Source organism: Microtus ochrogaster, unplaced genomic scaffold, assembly GCF_000317375.1.
Source record: "Microtus ochrogaster isolate Prairie Vole_2 unplaced genomic scaffold, MicOch1.0 UNK38, whole genome shotgun sequence".
Taxonomy (NCBI): Eukaryota; Metazoa; Chordata; class Mammalia; order Rodentia; family Cricetidae; genus Microtus; species Microtus ochrogaster.
Window position 1 is genome coordinate 1639175 of NW_004949136.1, and position 18080 is coordinate 1657254.

Consider the following 18080-nt stretch of genomic DNA (forward strand, 5'->3'; position numbering starts at 1 on the left):
CTACAAACTCTCCACACTAGCTCCTACAGGCGTGGTGGCTTCCCTTCTCTGATGAACTCTGCCTTAGGGACACGCCACCCTGATCTCCCTCTAAGTGTCTGATGGCGTTCTGGGGACCCCCGAGCATTATCTCCGTTCCCACACTATGCCTGTGACACATTTCCCTACTCATCCTCCATCCTCAGTGGTCTCTGTGTTCCACCCATCTGGCTGTGGGTGCTGGATTTTTCTTCTGTGTCTAGATCTCCTAGGGAACTTATTTGATGAGCCTGGGTTTGTCAGGCTGGGTCCACCAAATGCTGCCTTCCCTGTGGGGGCCTGAGAAGGCTCCAGAGTAATTGTAAGACTTCCTGTGAGCTCCCTTCAGGAGTTCCCGGGTGCTATACCCATACCCTATGCCATGCCTTTTTCTGTTGCTGAGGGAACCACCTTGGCTGATTGACCTGAGATGCTGGCCCAAAATGGAGGTAACTGGTTGTGGCTGGGAAGGTTGCCTGAGGGAGTCAGGGTGGTGATATTTGTCCTGGACCCTGTGGAGGACTCAACACAGGCCACATACTCACCTGCAAGGCCAGGCAGACCAGGATAGGGAATGTATAAGTTCTGGCACTGACATTTTTCTCCCTCTCTTTCTCTCCTCCCCCTCACCCCCGAGGTCTCATGTAGTTGACGCTGGCTTGAACTGTGTAGCCAGAGCTGGCCTTGAACTTCTGTTCCTCCAGCCTCCACCTCCTTAGTGCCACCATATGGTGCTCCAAATGGTCTAAGCATAGTAATAAAACACAGAAAGATTTCTGTCTCCATTTTCTTTTTATATTTTTATTTTATTGTATATGAGTATTTGTTTGCATATATATATATGTATACACACACACACACACACACACACACACACACACACACACACACGCATGTGCCTGGTACCTGTCAAGGCCAGAAGAGAGGGTTGGATCCCCTGGGCCTGGAGTTATGAGATGGTTGTGTGCTGCCATGTGGATGCTGGGAACCAAATCCAGGTCCTCTGCAAGAGCAGCCGGTACTTTTAACCACTGAGCCTCCCCCTGCTCTTAAAAAACGAGTATTTTAAGGACTTTGCCATCAACCCACTATAGTAAGGACATTGTCCCCTGTCCTGGCTGTCACCCCAACAGGAACAAAAGGGCCCCACCTATGGCTTGGGGTGCACTCTCCTGGGGTGCTCGTTTTATGGGGTGGGGATGGGATGTCTGGGGGAGACAGCCAGGCCCAAGGCTGTTCTAGCTTTCTGTGCTTGGGTCAGAGCCAGTTCCTCCTTTCCCCAGCCGTGGAAAGTAGGGCCTGCCTGGGGTAGTGGTTTGGCTGAGGGTCCAGGAGTGTCATTCCTACTTTTCCGTGACATTTTGCAGAGCTATGGAATGGAATAGCCCCAGGCTGTCATAACACCGCAAGGGGAGCCCTCCTCCTCCCTGTGGCTTTGGTGCTCTGAGTAGCATATTCCTGTCCAGTGGCTTTTAGTGTGACCTGGACACCGACCTTGTATATGACTGTTTCCTGGTGTCCTCTGGGTTGAAGGTCAAATGGGGTCAGTTTGAGGGGGGCCGTGGTTGTTACTGGGTTAGTCCCGTGGCACAGGTGATCTTACTTCTCTTCATCTCATACCTGTGGGCTCAGGATAGACACCCTTGGGGAGGGTCCTGCTGCCAACACACACACACCTGTGGTGGCCCCACCGCCAGAGTTACACGGGTGCTATGTGCGCATGACTGGAGGAAGGCTGCCTAGCCCTGCCCTTGGCCTGTCCCTGTCTGTGTGTATCTGGCCTCGGCAGAGCATGCTCATCCCAGGCATCGGGACAGTAAAGGGCTTTACAAGCCCCCATCTGCCCCCAAGGCTCCTTCCTGACGAGAAGCCTTTAGGAAGGCTATTAGGAAAAGGAGGCTGCTGCTGGCAGCAATCTGGTTCTGGGGCCAAAACCACAGGCAGCTCAAGTGTGCAGACTGCCAGGCTCTCCTGCAAAACTCATCCCCATGGAGCGCAGATGCAGCTCTGCCCATGTTTCCCAGCCCTTCCCAAACCTGGCAGGGGTTACAGTTGCACAAGGGGTCAGCTTCCCAGCCTTGAGAAGCCCGAGGAAGCCTGGCCTGAGTAGAGACAGAGGGGGGAGGTGGGACGAGAGCGGCTGCTGTGGTCCCTTCCCATCTCACGGTCCTGTCCTGGATTCCTTACAGGGCGGGACTGCTTCCACTCGCCTTGGGGGAGCAGGCTGAGATGGAACAGGGATACCGAGGTTCAGTGACCCATGCTGGTGTCTCATCCCAGTCCTGAACCGCCAGGGAAGAGGGCACAAACCCTGAGCTGGGTACAGAACCCAGCGGGGACGGTTAGGCTGTCACACTGGGCATGCAGGGAGATGGCATGCCACAGGGGACAGAGCTGGTGAATGAAGGCGTGCTGGCTTGAAATGGGGAGAGGAATGATGGGAGGGGCCCAGTACTGCTGCCCTTGGGTCAGCTGTGGTGTCACCAAGGCCCATGCTGGTTTTGTGATGGAGCGGTCCTGCTTACAGAACATACCTCCCTTCTAAGTAACCCACCACAGAGGCTCCGAGGCTGTGGCTCAAGACTCGAGTTTGTTCTGTAGTGCAGGTGCTGGCTCCTAAGACTGGGCTAGCGCCCTTTGTTGGGGTGTCCTACATCCAAGAATGTTGTACATGTTCACACAAAGTCTTGTAGGAAATGTATTTTTTTTTTTTAAATGAGGTCCAGGTTCTTGCCCCGCAAAACTCATTCCTTCCTCCAGGCATGGCACCTCACTATCCCACCCTGGGCAGTGCGACTCCTGCTGGTTGTGAGTGGAGTTGGAGTTACAGCCCAGCTCTGTTGGAATTCAACAGGGTTTTATTTTTCACGTAGTCGCAGGTCCAGGAGCAAGGTGCCAGCCTTTCTGGTCCCGGATGAGACCAGAGCCCCGTCTGTGTGGCCACTTCTGACCTTAATTAAGGCATAAAGAACGAACATTGTCATATCGGAGGGCTTCGACCTGTGTGTTGTGGGAGGGGTGCAGGGACACACACAGATGTTAAGGCTCTGATATAGAGCGTCACCCAGCTACAGTCACTGTGTCTGATCTGGAAGTGGGCAGGGACCTAAGGGAGACCTTGGGAATTGTAGAATGGTCCTGCAGGATTGTACGCAGATCACAGAGCCCTGCTGAGTGTGGGGTGAAGGGGAAAATGGTACCCCATAGGTACAAATGTCTGTTGTGGAGACAGACCTATCCAGCCCTGCTGCTGAGGCTGGCCTGGTGTTCCCACTCCTTCAGTTCTATGATTTCAAGTGTGTCACCCCTTCCCTCCCCTGCTGAGGCTCTTCCTGAAGAGTATGTACTGCCTGCAGGGAGGCCGGTCCCTGACCTCTGCTCCAAAGGTCACTCAGCTTTGCTTATGTCTGACCTTGGGTCTGATTTCTAGAACCATAACCAGATGTGAGCCTCTGGCCTTGGCGCTGGGCAGAGGTCCCCAGAGTAAATGCCCTACAGCTGGACCTCAGTAACTCGAGGGGCCTGGAGAAGTCCACCAGCCCCGCATCCCAGACACACAGACCCTGGCCATTCCCAGAGCTGTGCAGCCCCGGCACCGAGAAAAGAAAATCTGTCTGGTTTAACTTTCTGGGAACCCACAGAGTATGCTGGGTGATGTTGGCCTGGTTCCCTGCTGTGCACAGCTTGGGAGCATCTGTGAAGTCACAGTTCTGTGGAGCAAAGGGCAGGGATGGTTCTGAGGGTGTGAAGAGGTCCTGGAATTCCAGGTCTGAAATGCCAGCCCACAGTGGGTTCATCCATGGGGCCATCTCAGCTGCTTTGCCGGTGACCAGATTGGAGGCGAAACACCTCTTTCTCCTGGTTGATGGTGCTTCCTACGGGGATACTGAGACGTGGTGCCCCTCTGTGCCTGCCGGCCCTGCCAGAACAAGCTTCTGGTTCCGATTACGTGTCCCGAGGAGCGATGCAGTTGGTGTGGTGAGAACGGGTAAACAGAGCCCCTAGGAATGCGGGGCCAGCTGAGGCCATGTGCACGGGCGCCTGGGCGCCTCTGGAGGCAGGGCTGGTGGCTGGACAGCTGACTCAGGTGAGGCCAGCCAGGCCTGGGGTCAGCATGGCTTCCATCCAGTGTAGGGGTCAAAGCAGAGTTGGGGAAGGCCTCCGGTTGGGAGGCTCACCTCCGTTCTGTAGGAAATTTCTGTAGCTTCTCCCTTGATGCATATGTCTGGGGCCCTGGGTGGCCAGGAGATTGGTCACTGCCTCTCCATGGCTGGCTTTGCTCCAGAGAAGGGGCATCCACATGTTCTTCTGACTGTGCTTCACGTGAGGAGAGACTGGTTTAATGAGCAAGCTTGCTTTAAAGGAAGCCCAGCCTTCTCAGAGCCCCGAGGCAGCTCATGAGGCTCAGGCCACTGCCAGCACCCTGGGCTTGCGGTACCATCCTCAGTGGTGCCAAGCCCCCATTCCTCGGCAGTAATGAACCATTTCTCCAAACTGGGCCGCGAACTGCTTAACGTTGACGGTGTCCCCACATCCCAGGCAGCATCTTCGGGTACAGCCAAGCCCCCAAAGTGCTTTAGTAATGAGTCTTAAGGTTTGCTGACACAGCTCCGAGCACAGGCTTGCAAGCAGACAGTCTTACCTCCCCGGCCAGGGGCAGCATTCTTGCGGCTTCCCTCCAGAGCTCAGGGCTAACTTCCTTTAACCACAAGGCCATTGCCAGGGACTCAGTTGTAACCAAACCCATGCCAGGAGCTGGCTGCTATTGCTGTTGGAAGCTCAGTGTCCAACCCACGTGCCTTGCCATCTCCACAGGCCAGCTGAGGGTACGACGGAGCTCATCCACAGAGTGCACAGCACCTACCAGACCCGCCATTATCCCTTTTCCATGCCCTGCCGCAGTCCAACCAGAGAGGACAGGGCGCTGCCCTCTGGGACACAGTCTCCCTGAGGACTTTTGGCTGCCGGGAAGAGTGGACACTCTGATAGGGTGTGAGGTGTGGTCTGGCCTGGGGTAGAAGGAATTTGCTCCGATTTCCTTCAGGTACCGGTGGCCAGGCCTGTGGTCTAAGGCAGCCATTCATAGAGGCTCCATACCTGACCTTCTGCCTTGGCCTGAGGTCCACGGTGGTGCGGTGGATCTTGCTGTGACTCCTAGCTTGTTGCCAGGCAATGAGCCAGCTGCTTCTCAACAGCCTCTTAGTGCTGCTTCTCTTGTGTTGGCGCGGGGGGAGGGGGAGTGTGGAGCAGGGATGCCAGGCTTCTGTCAAGGCGGACGGATCTACCTTGTATCCACCTCCTGGGTGGGCTGGGCTTGAAGGATTCAGAGAGATGTCCATTGTACTGTGGACCCTGTAGGTGACTGAGAAGAAAGTAGAGTCAGGCTGGAAACTGAGAACAAGGGAGAGAGGGTAGTGAGCGCTCCTGTGGGAAGCCATCCCAATCAGATCGCTCACGCGAGAAGAAGGATCTGCCTTCTTGGCCTGATCGAAGCTCTTTTTATGTCCCCAGCCATCAGCTCTTGCACTCTGGGAAACGGTGGCTGCCAGCATCAGTGTGTCCAGCTCACGGTGACGCAGCACCGCTGCCAGTGCCGGCCCCAGTACCAGCTGCAGGAGGACGGCCGGCGCTGTGTTCGTAAGTATGGTGGAGCTGGAGAGTGAGGGGTCCAGGGTCCAGAAATGAGCCTGATGTGTGATAACTGGGTGGTAGGAGGGAGGAGGGAGGCCTGGGCTGCTGTGGGCCTGAGGTGCAGGGATGTGAGCACTATTGGATGGTATGTCCTCGGGGCAGGAGGTTCAGGGTGGAGACAGTACCCCTCTTCCTAGATGGCCATCTGGGGTCTGGGCAGAGGAGGCAGCCAGGTCAGTGTGGAGGACTTTGGGCTGCATGCATGTGGGGCAGGGTCAGAGCCCCTCCCCCAGACATGGAAATGGGACAGAGCAGGTGCAGGGACTCCCCAGAAGAGCGGGAAGGGAGTGTAGATGTGAGGCCAACCATGCGGGTGGAAAGGCATGGGATTTCAGGGCTGACCAGGTTACAGAGCTAGGGGTGTTTATGGAGCTTGGAGGTCATAGAGCTGGAAAGGTCATGGGATAGAGGGGCTCACAGTGTGGGAGTCGTGGGGCTGAGGGAACCACAGGGTTGAAGAAGAGCACAAGGCCCTGGAGGATGTTAGGGTTGGACAATCACGTGGTGTCCTTGGATCAGAGGACTGGGGAGAAGGGTTTGGGGCTCCTAACCCTGGTGTCAGTTCCAACACCTTATCCCAAAGCAAGAACTCTGGGAGGAGCAGACAAGGCTCATGGCCAGAGCTGACCTGGGCTGGCCACCTCCTTGCTGGAAGGTTCTCTTCTAGCCAGGCCTTGCTTTCTGCCATTGGACACATTCTTTGAGAATCATGACACTCGCAAGTCATGGGTACTGGTCGGGTATTGACCCTAATACAGCCTTAGGATTCTGGCCTTGACTATGAGGTCTTCTTGGGGGAACCCAGAGCTACCCACAACTGGGGGGCCATGGCAGAGGCTGGAGCAGAGAGGGATTCCTGCGCTGAGGAGGAATCCTGCATCTGTCAGAGTCTGCCCCCCCTCCCATCTCTTCTCTTTGCCTGCATCCCTCTGGCTCTGCTATGCAGGGAGAAACCCGTGTGAGGATGGCAATGGTGGCTGTATGCACGTATGCCAGGCACTCCGGGGCCTTGCCCACTGTGGCTGTCACACAGGTTACCAGCTTGCTGCAGACCACAAGGCCTGTGAAGGTAGGATGCTTTCCCAATCCCCAACATCCCTGAGGCGCCCTGCTGGATGGGTCTTTGGGTGACCTAGGGTGATAATCTTCTCTCCCTGATTGGGGTGGGGGGAACGGGATGACCCAAAGAGCTGTCTACAACCCAGCCATGTTTCTGCAGATGGGAGGAAACTCAAGTTTCTGTCTTCAACATACTTCCTGTAGTGATCAGCTAGCACCCGATCCTTAGGACCCAGGAGAGCAAGCAAGGGGAAGGAAAGGGATCCCTAATAAACCCCAGAAGTGTCCCAGTGAATCATTGCTGGGCTTTCACGGGGCAAGTGGTGGTAAATGCATTGACGGTAGCAATACAGTTGAGCACTAGTTTCCAGAGCCCCCCCCTTCATCCTGCTGGGCGCTGTCATACAGCGAGGCCACATTTGTGCTCCACTACATCCCTAGCAGTGTGTTGTCCTGACGTCTCTGTAGATAGGTAGGTCTGGGATGGGCAGCCTCTGCCCAGCGACTTCAGGGTGAGTGTGGTGCTCCTAGGGCCATCAAGGAGGCAGTGGTTAGCCTTCTGAGATATCATGTCTGATGGCCAGGTACCCACAGGACAGGGGAAGTTGATAACTACATGGATGATATGCACTACGAAGTCATTACTGGTGCAACAGAAAAGACCCCCTCTGGGCTCAACATGAGACCCAATCTGTCTCCTTCCCCAGGGATCTGTCAGGGTGTGTGTGGCAGATATGGGCCAGCATGACCTCCACTAAGCCATCTAAGCCAGGAAGCTGTTAATGAGCCCAGGGATATGGGGCCACCACCACTTTCCCCGCTGTTGGGAGCCTCTCCCTGCCCTTTCTCTGTCTCTCCCTTTCAGACGTGGATGAATGTGCCACGGGGCTGGCCCAGTGTGCTCACGGCTGCCTCAACACCCAGGGATCCTTCAAGTGTGTGTGCCAAGCAGGCTACGAGCTGGGTGCCGACGGCCGGCAGTGCTACCGTGAGTTGGCAGTGAGCGGTGGACTGGGGGTGCTCAGGATACTAATGTGGCTCCCCAAGACCCTAAAGTCAGTTTCTGTGGGCAGCTCTGGCTAGGGAGTGCTGGACCTTGTCCCACATCCCAGCTGTCTGATGTCACCACAGGGATCGAGATGGAGATTGTGAACAGCTGCGAGGCTGGCAATGGTGGCTGCTCACATGGCTGCAGTCACACGAGCACGGGACCCCTGTGCACCTGCCCTCACGGTTACGAGTTGGATGAAGACCAGAAGACCTGCATTGGTGTGAGCCAGTTCCTCCCAGGGTGCCCAGCCCCTCCAGCCCCAGGACTCTCTGCTACAACCAGTCCTGGGCTTGTTTGGGGCCATGACTTGGAATTTTCTTCTCTCTCTGCTGCTCTGACTGCCTGGGCTCAACAGGAGCTGCAGGAGATCTGATGAGAGTCAGCAGCTCAGCTCAAAGGCTTCTAAGTGCTCGCATTGGCCTGCTGGGCTCTGCCTGCCTGCACCCTTAAGGCCATTGACTGTGCATGTGCCTGCCGTGTGTGTGTGTGTGTGTGTGTGTGTGTGTGTGTGTTGTGTGTGTGTGTGTGTGTGTGTGTGTGTGGTGTGTGTTGTGTGTGTGTGTGTGTGTGTGTGTGTGTGTGTGTGTGAGATAACTTTGTGTGTGTGGTTGTAGGTGTACATATCTGCATATTGTATATAGTTATGAGTTTGGGCAGGAATGAGTAACTGCAGATGTGTGTGATTCCTTCCAGGTGTGTGTGGCTCTATGCATGCATGATTACATGCAGTATGCAAGTGGTTGTGGACAGGTTCACATGTGGTCACATAAGGTGACATGTATCAGCATGTTTGCGGGATGTGCGTGGGTTGCTGCTGTGGGATCGTGTGTGTGTGTATCCATGGTGCCAGCAGGCTCCTGTGTGTACCCCGCAGACATCGACGACTGTGCCAACTCCCCATGCTGCCAGCAGGTGTGTGCCAACACCCCTGGTGGGTACGAGTGCAACTGCTACGCTGGCTACCGGCTCAGTCCTGACGGCTGTGCGTGTGAAGGTGAGCACACGCTGCCCGGGAGCAGCTGAGTGATTGGGGGAGAAATACCGGGTCGGCCTTGGCCCTCCTGAGGTGGACGTGCCATCGGCCGGCTTTCCCGCTCTGCTTGCGGACATTGACTACGTGCCTGATGCGAACTCACGCACACCCGTACCGCCCACGCTGACCACATGTAAACTTCCATATGATTTCTTCCATGCCACACATAAGTCATCCATGTAGCTAGCCAGTCTCACACACAGACAGAAGCATGCACTAGTATGCAAGCAGGTGCATGTTAATCAGGCACACACACCATTGTGCCCCCTCCCCACTGCCCTCTGGCCAGTAGTCTCTGGCTTCTCTCACAGGGTTGGGGACATGCCTGTTCTTTAAGTGACTCTCCTGACAGATGCCCAGTGTCCCTTCACTCTTGAGTGGAAAGACCATGGCTGGGGTGGGGGTGGTAGTGCTACTGGCTGCTCAGGGGGATGAGCGCTTTACCCTGTCCGTGAGGTACAGCTGGGACAGACATGGTTCTCTGGGCTTCCGACCCCGGGAGCACCACCCCAGCAGCACTGTCTGTCTGTCTGTCTGCAGATGTTGACGAGTGTGCCTCTGGCCATAGCGGCTGTGAGCATCACTGTGCTAATCTGGCTGGCTCCTTCCAGTGCTTCTGTGAGGCTGGTTACCGACTGGACGAAGACCGCAGAGGCTGCACCTGTGAGCTTCCCCCAGGCACAGCTGCCTTTTGGGTTTCTGATCCCAGTAGCCCACATGTCTGGTGTGCCAGCTGGCTTGCCGTCGCCTCTGCGAGCCCCGTATGGTCCCATCTCCTGCGGTAGGGGTGGGGTTAGCAGGCAGAGGGAAGCAGGTTGGTCGGATGAGGGCACAGTGTTGCAGGGAGTCTTAGGTGTCCAGTTGAGGGAAGAGCTGAGCCCTAAGGCAGTGTTGGTGAGTGTGTGGGCAGGAAAGGCTGAGAGGCCTGCGTGTCCTTCCCCAGCCCTAGAAGAGTCCGTGGTAGACCTGGATGGCCAGCTGCCCTTTGTGCGGCCCCTGCCCCACATCGCGGTGCTGAGAGACGAGCTGCCACAACTCTTCCAGGACGACTATGGGGCTGAGGAGGAGGCAGCGGAGTTGCGGGGAGAACACACGCTCACTGAGAAGTTTGGTGAGGCATGGGCCTGCCCTCGTGGTTTCCCTCCTTAGGGGATGGCAGCTTGTAGTCATTCAGGGCTAAATTGGCCCCCAGCTCCTAGGGTGGGGTTCCCGTATCTCACCTTAGAGCTTGGGGATGAGGAAGCCCCTTGTCCTCTCTTCTTTGGCCCAAGGGCCCGAGGCTAGGGGATCTAGCTCTGACGTCCTTCTCCCCATCTTCCCGCAGTCTGCCTGGACCACTCCTTTGGCCATGACTGCAGCCTGACCTGTGATGACTGTAAAAATGGAGGGACCTGCTTTCCGGGCCTGGGTGGCTGTGACTGCCCAGAGGGCTGGACAGGGATCGTCTGCAATGAAAGTGAGACACTGGGAAGGGGGGGGGGTCTAGGCAGAGTCTGTGGGCCCCAAGAGTTGTGAGCATCCTTTCTGTGTGGTTCCTCCTGCCTAGCTCTGGGGAGAAGCATCTGAGTATGTCCACCCACCCATCTGTCCATCCATCCACCAACCCACCCATCTACCCATCCACCCCACACCCATCTCTCCACCCACTCATCCACTCACCTACCCATCCACCCATCTATCCACATATCCATGCATCCTTCCCTCCCTCCCTCCCATCCATTTATCATCCTATCTCCCTTTGATGAGAGTCTACTGACTGCCTCCCCCCCTGCCCCCCTCCTAGACATGGTATTAGGATGTGGGGCACTCTGGGAACCAGCAGACAGGGTGTGTGATGCTCCCAGCCAGTCTCTAGGGATCCCAATGACAAGCCAACAAATATCTAAGAGTATTGTTTGTGTCTGTGAAGGAGAGCTAGTGGGTAGGCTTCTCTGATACAGGTAGCGGGGACTGTGAAACCATCTGATAAGAGCAGAGCCTTGCTCAGGGCTACACAATAGTGTAGCCGCTGAAGTACCCTGGAAATGGATCTGTCTACAGCCTTCCTTATCTCTCCCAAAGCCTCCTGGCCAGAAGGAATTAGACTCATCTCAGACTGTGAGGATCATCTGGATTGCCATCTGATTGAAAGGGCTAGTGTGTGCATGTGTTGATTAGTGATGTCTGCCATGAGTGTGGTCGGGGTCATGAGGCACTAATTGTCATTTGCTGTCCCAGGCATTTGTTTAAAACTGGTGCCTTTAACGCCAGAAGGACCTCAAGAGTTCCGCCCGCTGGTTGGTAATCCTGGTGCTCCCTGTCACCCCCCTGCAGCTTGTTCTCCAGATACCTTCGGGAAGAACTGTAGCTCTCTCTGCACCTGTCAGAATGGTGGGACCTGCGACCCTGTGTCAGGAGCCTGCCGCTGTCCCCCAGGTGTCAGTGGAGCCCACTGTGAGGATGGTGCGTGTAGCCCTTCCCTCGGGAACTCTAGGGGAAGGGGAAGCCATGCTGTTTCTTATCCTTCTTACTTCCTGGGACTTACACACAGAAGGTTGAGACTCAGTTCCATGGGTGGAGACGTGCTTGGAATGGATTCCCTGGGGAAGTGGTGAGCCCTTGGGACCTGGGAGCATTCAAGCAGAGCTGGAGATGATGGCCAGCTGGGATTTGTAGAAGGCGTCTGTCTGTGCTGGTGGCTGCCTGGGGTGATGCCTGGGGTGATGCCTGACATCCTGTCTAGCCGTACTCACAGCACTGTGGGGAGAGGGGACGGCTTTGTCTCTGGGTCTCTCGTGTTCTCTGCCACTGTAACCTCCCCTGCTAAGCGAGAGGACACGGTTGACAGAACCCAGCCCCAAGGGTGACAACAGGGCACTCCAGCAGCCCACAGTGCTCACGGCTTCTCCCCAACCTTGCTTAGTGTCTCTGTTGTCCCTCTCTTACTCTCTGCTGCCAACACGTGGAGACTGGGGGAGCCCTGGGTGTGACATTACATAGCTTCCCAGAAGCTTTTCTCCTGCAGTCTCAGGGAGGGCCACCAGATTCCCCTATAGGTAGACTAAAGGGAGCTTCTGGGGACAGACCGGCCGATTTTCAGGAGTGGAGATCTCATGGAGCCCTCGTGTTGGTTTCCCAGGCCTTGGGTGTCCCTCACTACGTGACTATTCCTCCCGTCTCTGCCTGTGACCCTATATGACCACACCTCTCTGCTGCCTTCCTCTCTCTGTCTCAAATGCCACTCGCCTGTAAGCTAAGCACATTTGTTTATTGGATTTGGGGGTCTGTGAGCAATGTGGGTAGTCTTATTTCAAGATCCAGGAGACTGGGACACGGCAGCTTTGGGGGTTTCATTTTCAGTTATCTATGTCCCTTTCAATAGGAGGGACATGAGGCAGGGCAGGGCCAGAGGGCGGTATTTGGAGAAGGGCAGCCTTCCAGGCTTGGATGTCGCCCTGACCAAGTGAGGCCTTGCAGTCCTCTCTCTTTGGGCTCAGTATTCTGTGTGGATCAGAGGTCAGGGCACTTAGGAGAGATTTTGCCCCTCTCAGAGGTGTGCTGATGAGTCTGCTCCATCTCCAGAATGTTCCAGTGGGCATGGCTGTCCTGTCTCCTGTCCCCTGACATGAGGCCTCTCATGTCCCCTTGTCTAAGAACTACCTGTGGGTAGGCCAGCTGCTCTGCAGTTCTCACTAACCTGTCTCCCGCAGGCTGCCCCAAGGGCTTCTATGGCAAACATTGCCGTAAGAAATGCCACTGTGCTAACCGGGGCCGATGCCACCGCCTCTATGGGGCCTGCCTCTGTGACCCAGGACTCTACGGCCGCTTCTGCCATCTTGGTGAGTTCTGCCACATCTGTGTGTGTGGATGGGAGCATCACACTGTGCTGGGAGCGTTGCTGCAGCCGCTGAGGATGGAGTCTAGGCATCTGATGCTCTGTCCCTAGGGTGGTGTCACTCCTGCCTCTCTCTCATCTGGCGATGGAGGCGAGCAGGGACAGACTCCCAGGAAACTTGCAGGACACTGATCTTGTCTTGTGTAACAAAGCCAGCTCCTCAGAGTCCCCATCTCCGGGGGCACAGACACTCAGGGAAGGGAGCAGCAGATTAGCAGAGGAAGAGAGGGTGAAGGCAGTGTTTGATATTTGTAAGAGTTAATTGAGAGGGGGAAACTGGGGTTGTCCTAGCTAGAAAGTGGTACGTTCCAGGGACAGCATCTCAGCTGTGAGGCCCTGGTTCACAAGCATATGTGCTCATTCCTAGAATGTTCTGGAAGGGGGCTCAGCTACAGCAGGCCCATCAGGGCCACCCTTGGTGATCCAGGCTGACTGGGGTGAGCGCTGCAGTGGGCAGGCCCCTTAACGGCTCTGTGTCTGCAGCCTGCCCTCCCTGGGCCTTTGGCCCCGGCTGTTCTGAGGATTGCCGCTGTGAGCAGTCACACACACAGTCCTGTAACCCAAAGGATGGCAGCTGCTCCTGCAAGGCTGGCTTCCGGGGCGAGCGCTGCCAGGAAGGTGAGTCCCTGAGGGAGAGGGAGATCCTGGGCCACTGAGAGCCTCACCTCCACCTCACGTTTCTGTCTTGCCTCTTACCCTGTAGCATGTGAGCCAGGATTCTTTGGGCCAGGCTGCAGACACCATTGCACCTGCCCACCGGGTGTGGCCTGCGACCCTGTGAGCGGCGAGTGTCGGACGCAGTGTCCTCCTGGCTACCAGGGGGAGGACTGTAGCCAAGGTGAGTGACTGACCCCTGGGGTTCCAGCGACTGGGGAAACTACAAAAGCTGCAGATCCGGTGCCTGGGTGCCAATGGTCCCTTTACCTACTGTCATCCCAGGGGTATAGTTCCTGGACTACCTTAGGTGTTCCGGTCATCAGCTCTGTGGAATGACGGTTCACTCCTCTCTTCACTGAAGGTCCTGGGAGAGCTCTGGGCTGGAGTCTGGGCAAGATGAATGAGAAGGGGACAAGAGGGAGCAGGCGTGAGGAGGAGCGGGGTGGCCGCTGGGGGAAGGGTCTTGTAGTCAGGCGTGTATGAATGAACACAGAGCCTAGAAGCTCTTAATTACTTGGCAGGTAGGAGAACAGGCCTCCAGACTGCTGAGGGGTAGATTAGTGAGATGGGTCCACAGGTGTAACTGGGAGACCCGAGGCAAGGCTGGGGAGCAGGTAAATCACGTGCTCATTTGTTGGAGTCCAGCATATTTGGGGCTGGGAGCTTGACATAGAGGACCAGAGAGGGAGGCTAGGGTATGTGGCCTATACCAGCAGGGCACCTGTGACCCTTAACGTGAGGATCTAAGCCATGTAACTTGTGGGAGGGCAGGCTGGACTCTCAAACATTCAGCTTAAAGCTTCAGGACCAGGAGAGGATATAGCCATGTGGTCACAGTCCTCCAGGGAAGGGCAGGGCCCTTGGTGTTTTTGTGAGGCAGTCAATATGGCTGTTGCCAGCAGGCTGGAGATGTTTGAACCTCTCTTCGCATAACTCTTGCTGTCTGCATATCCATTGGTCAGATTAGACAGGAGCTTCAGGGCCTGAGTGTGACCATTTTTGGTGGGCAAGGATAGGGAGGAGTGCAGGAGCCACTAGCCATCCCCTCTCTTTAGGGGAGAAAAGCAGAAAAGTTCCCAGCACCACCCAGCCAGGTACAGAGGGGGATGAGGCCTGGCAAGGGCTCTCAGGTCTTGTTGGCACAGGAGAGAATATTCAGGCCTCCCAACTCAGTCTAGAGTCCCCAGACCTGGCATGCTCTCAGGACTCTGTAGTCTCAGGCTGTTCCCCAGCTCCAGGTGTCCCTCTTTCCATCCGTACAGTGTCTGGGGAGTGGCAGGACCGAGCCTGCTAACAGAGGCCACCCAGAACATGCGCACACACATGCCTGCATAAACACAGACTTGTCGCATGCCTTCCTTCCTGAGCCTCTGTCCCCCCTTTCCAGATTCCATGCTGCATGCCAGGCCCAGTGAGGCAGCTGTGCAGGGAAGCCTTCCCAGCAGCCGTGGGACCAGCCCCTATGCTAAAAGGAAAAGGAACCTCCTCTGCCTTTCTTTACTTTATTGAAGCCTCCAGGGCCCCCAAGGATAAACCACAAGAAATGACACACATACTTTTACAGAAATGGTTCCCCTTCCCCTTGTTATTAGGTCTGGAAACTATTCCTGCCCCAAGCACAAGTCTGTGCTCAGGGGAAGAGCTCCTGAGGCCTTGAGGGACCACCTTAGCAGCAACGCTGGGCTTTCTCCCTGGTCTGTGCTGTGTGGTTGTCTCCGTGCATGCACATGTGTGCACGTGTGCGTGCTCACGCCTGTGTGGGTGCTACGGTCAGGCACTTATCGCATGCACACGTGTTATGCCTGGTCCCCACTGCGTGCCGTGCCTCTGCATCAGGCCTGCTCTTTCATTCCAGCAACGGGCAGAGTGGGCAGATGCCAGGCAGGCAGAAATTCTGCTGTGACTCCCTCAGTTCCTACCCCAGTCTCCCCGAGAGGAGTCATAGGGAGCACAGGTGCTTTACCAAGTGAGGCCACTCAGGGCTTTCCGGTACCCAGGGCACGTCAGGGAGTGGCCATATGCATTCATGAGGCCCTGCCTTTGACCATTCCTGTACAGGACACCCTAATTCCCATACCTAATTCCTTGATGTAACTTACATTTCAGAGTGTGGAGGGCCCCAACTTCTGGTGTCCTTCCTTACTCTTTGTGCGGACCCATTACTGCTTCTTCCCACCCCACTCCCAGCCAATGGCTACAGCTTTGGGGCTGAGGAGCTGGGTATGAAACAGAGTAGACAGGCTGGCACACCTTGGTTGAAGTGGCTAGTAGTGGCCCCCTGAGTGGACCATCCTGGAACAGGAATTGTCCCCTGCTCCTGGGAGCTCTCCAGGGTCCTGGATGCCCATAGCGTCTGCTTGACAGGTTGCCTGACCCTCTGGCATCCCTGCCCCTGCCTTTCCCTATGCCCCAGACTGACCTCTTGCAGATCTCCCCCCTGCCAAGTTCCTGTTCCCATCAACCCGTCCTGTTCTCTGTGGGTCTCCAGAGGACGCTCCTAGCCTTGATAGCTACACACAGAGTGACTGAAGCCACCTGCTCTTGCCTACAGAGTGCCCAGTAGGAACGTTTGGTGTGAACTGCTCAGGTTCCTGCTCCTGTGTGGGTGCTCCCTGCCACCGGGTCACAGGACAGTGTCTGTGCCCACCAGGGAAGACAGGGGAGGACTGTGGAGCAGGTGAGTGGCAGCTGCTTGGCTCCAGGGGGCCCAACCCTGGGTTGTGTTTAAGAATACCACCCTGGACCACATTTAAGGACCCTTGATCCCAGTCCAAGCTCTGTTTGGGGGACCCCAGTCTAGACTACAGTTAGGGACCCTGATACCAGATCTGTTTGGGAACCCCACCATAAATCATGTTGGAAGCTTAGCCCTGACCATGCTGTGCTGGGCTCCTTTATAATAGCTTCAGGGACTCATGCTGGAACAAGCTGGGGTGTGGGAGGTGCCCTGCACTGTGCCCTCCTGGACCATCAGCTCCCTGTCTCTCTAGCAGGCTCTTTATTTTGCTCCTGAACTGTCCCTGGGGTGCCCTGCAGCCCTGGGGTTCTGAGGCCTGCCTCTTTCCTTAGCAGTCTTATATGGGAACAGTGGTCCCCTCTCTGGATTGTGGCAAGAGAGGCCTCCAGTGATGTATTGGGCACACACCAGTGTGTCAGCTAGGGTACAGGGGAAAGAATAACTGACCCTGGAAGTGGGCTCTAGATTGTCCCGAGGGCCGTTGGGGGCTTGGCTGTCAGGAGATCTGCCCTGCATGTGAACACGGTGCCAGCTGTGACCCTGGGAATGGAGTCTGCCTGTGCCTCCCTGGCTTTGTTGGTAGCCGCTGCCAGGATGGTGAGTATGGCTGGTGTCTGACCTCAGCTTCCACCGGTAGCTCTGGGTGGGTGTGCCAGGCTGCCACGCTCACCCTCTTTACCACCAACAGCTTGCCCAGCTGGCTGGTTTGGAACTGGCTGCCAGATGAGGTGTGCTTGTGCCAACGACGGACACTGCCACCCAGCCACTGGCCGCTGTAGCTGTGCTCCAGGGTGGACTGGTCTCAGCTGCCAGAGAGGTATGTGGGTCCTTTGCCCGTCCTTTGTGCACAGGTCCCTCCCTTGCCCCTGGCCCAAGACGACCTGGCTCTGGAGCTCACCCAAGGTGACTCTGAGCTCACTCTGTTGCAGCCTGTGACAGCGGACATTGGGGGCCTGATTGCATCCACGCTTGTAACTGCACTGTGGGCCATGGGAGCTGTGATGCCGTCAGTGGCCTATGCCTGTGTGAGGCTGGCTACGAAGGTCCTCGGTGTGAGCAGTGTGAGTACTGGCCTGGCATTTGTACCCCTCTCTCAGTGTGCACACAGACACGCACAGGCGTGTGACCACACACACGAAAACACTTGCATCTGCACATACATGTGCACACATGTACCTGAGTATTCCGGTGCACACATACCATACATGCACCTGTCAGTGGCTGACTTCAAGCTTGCCTGGAGTAGCAGGTGCAGAGTTGGGGCTGTCCCAGCCGGGGTGGGGGGGCGAGGAGGGTTCCTTAGGCCCCTGTTTGTGTCCTTCCAAGGCTTGCGGATAGGCTGAGTCAGAGTAGCTGGTTTTAGAGGCCGCCCTAGGTGAGAGCCTAGGGCCCTGAAGATGAGGTCTGGGGAAAGGGTGGAGGGGTGTGGTAAAGTCAAGTATCCCCACCGTTGGGAGGGGAGGGGCTTCTTTGTCAGGCCTTTCCCTTCAGTCCTGGGCTCTGGCCAGATTCTTGGTGTCCCAACTAACAGTGAGCTGGCGTTTGTGTCTTAGGGTGTCGCCAGGGGTACTTTGGACCTGACTGTGAGCAGAAGTGCAAGTGTGAGCATGGGGCAGCCTGTGACCATGTCAGTGGGGCCTGTACCTGCCCGGCCGGCTGGAGGGGGAGCTTCTGTGAGCACGGTAAGCTGGGGCGTGAGCATGGTGAGCTGGGGCGTGAACATGGTGAGCTGGGGCGTGAGCATGGTGAGCTGGGGTGTGAGCATTGTGAGCTGGGTGCAGGCTGGGGCGTGAGCATGGTGAGCTGGGTGCAGGCTGGGGCGTGAGCATGGTGAGCTGGGGTGTGAGCATGGTGAACTGGGTGCAGGCTGGGGTGTGAACATGGTGAGCTGGGGTGTGAGCATGGTGAGCTAGGGTGTAAGTAGGTCAGCTGGATTCAGGCTGGGGTGTGAGCATGGTGA

At 56.4% G+C, this 18080-nt stretch overlaps 1 protein-coding gene across 1 annotated transcript in view; it reads left to right on the forward strand.

Moving 5' to 3' along the window:
- Positions 1-18080, forward strand: part of Megf6 (multiple EGF like domains 6) — a 99033-nt gene that overhangs the window by 70350 nt on the left and 10603 nt on the right. The window contains exons 6-22 of the mRNA XM_005368642.2: positions 5530-5655; positions 6656-6778; positions 7634-7756; positions 7900-8037; positions 8694-8813; positions 9393-9515; positions 9796-9963; positions 10177-10308; positions 11166-11294; positions 12542-12670; positions 13210-13344; positions 13430-13564; positions 15935-16060; positions 16586-16717; positions 16809-16937; positions 17050-17181; positions 17674-17802. Coding sequence (XP_005368699.1) covers positions 5530-5655; positions 6656-6778; positions 7634-7756; positions 7900-8037; positions 8694-8813; positions 9393-9515; positions 9796-9963; positions 10177-10308; positions 11166-11294; positions 12542-12670; positions 13210-13344; positions 13430-13564; positions 15935-16060; positions 16586-16717; positions 16809-16937; positions 17050-17181; positions 17674-17802 — 2229 coding nt within the window. The remainder of the gene's footprint in view (positions 1-5529; positions 5656-6655; positions 6779-7633; positions 7757-7899; positions 8038-8693; positions 8814-9392; positions 9516-9795; positions 9964-10176; positions 10309-11165; positions 11295-12541; positions 12671-13209; positions 13345-13429; positions 13565-15934; positions 16061-16585; positions 16718-16808; positions 16938-17049; positions 17182-17673; positions 17803-18080) is intronic.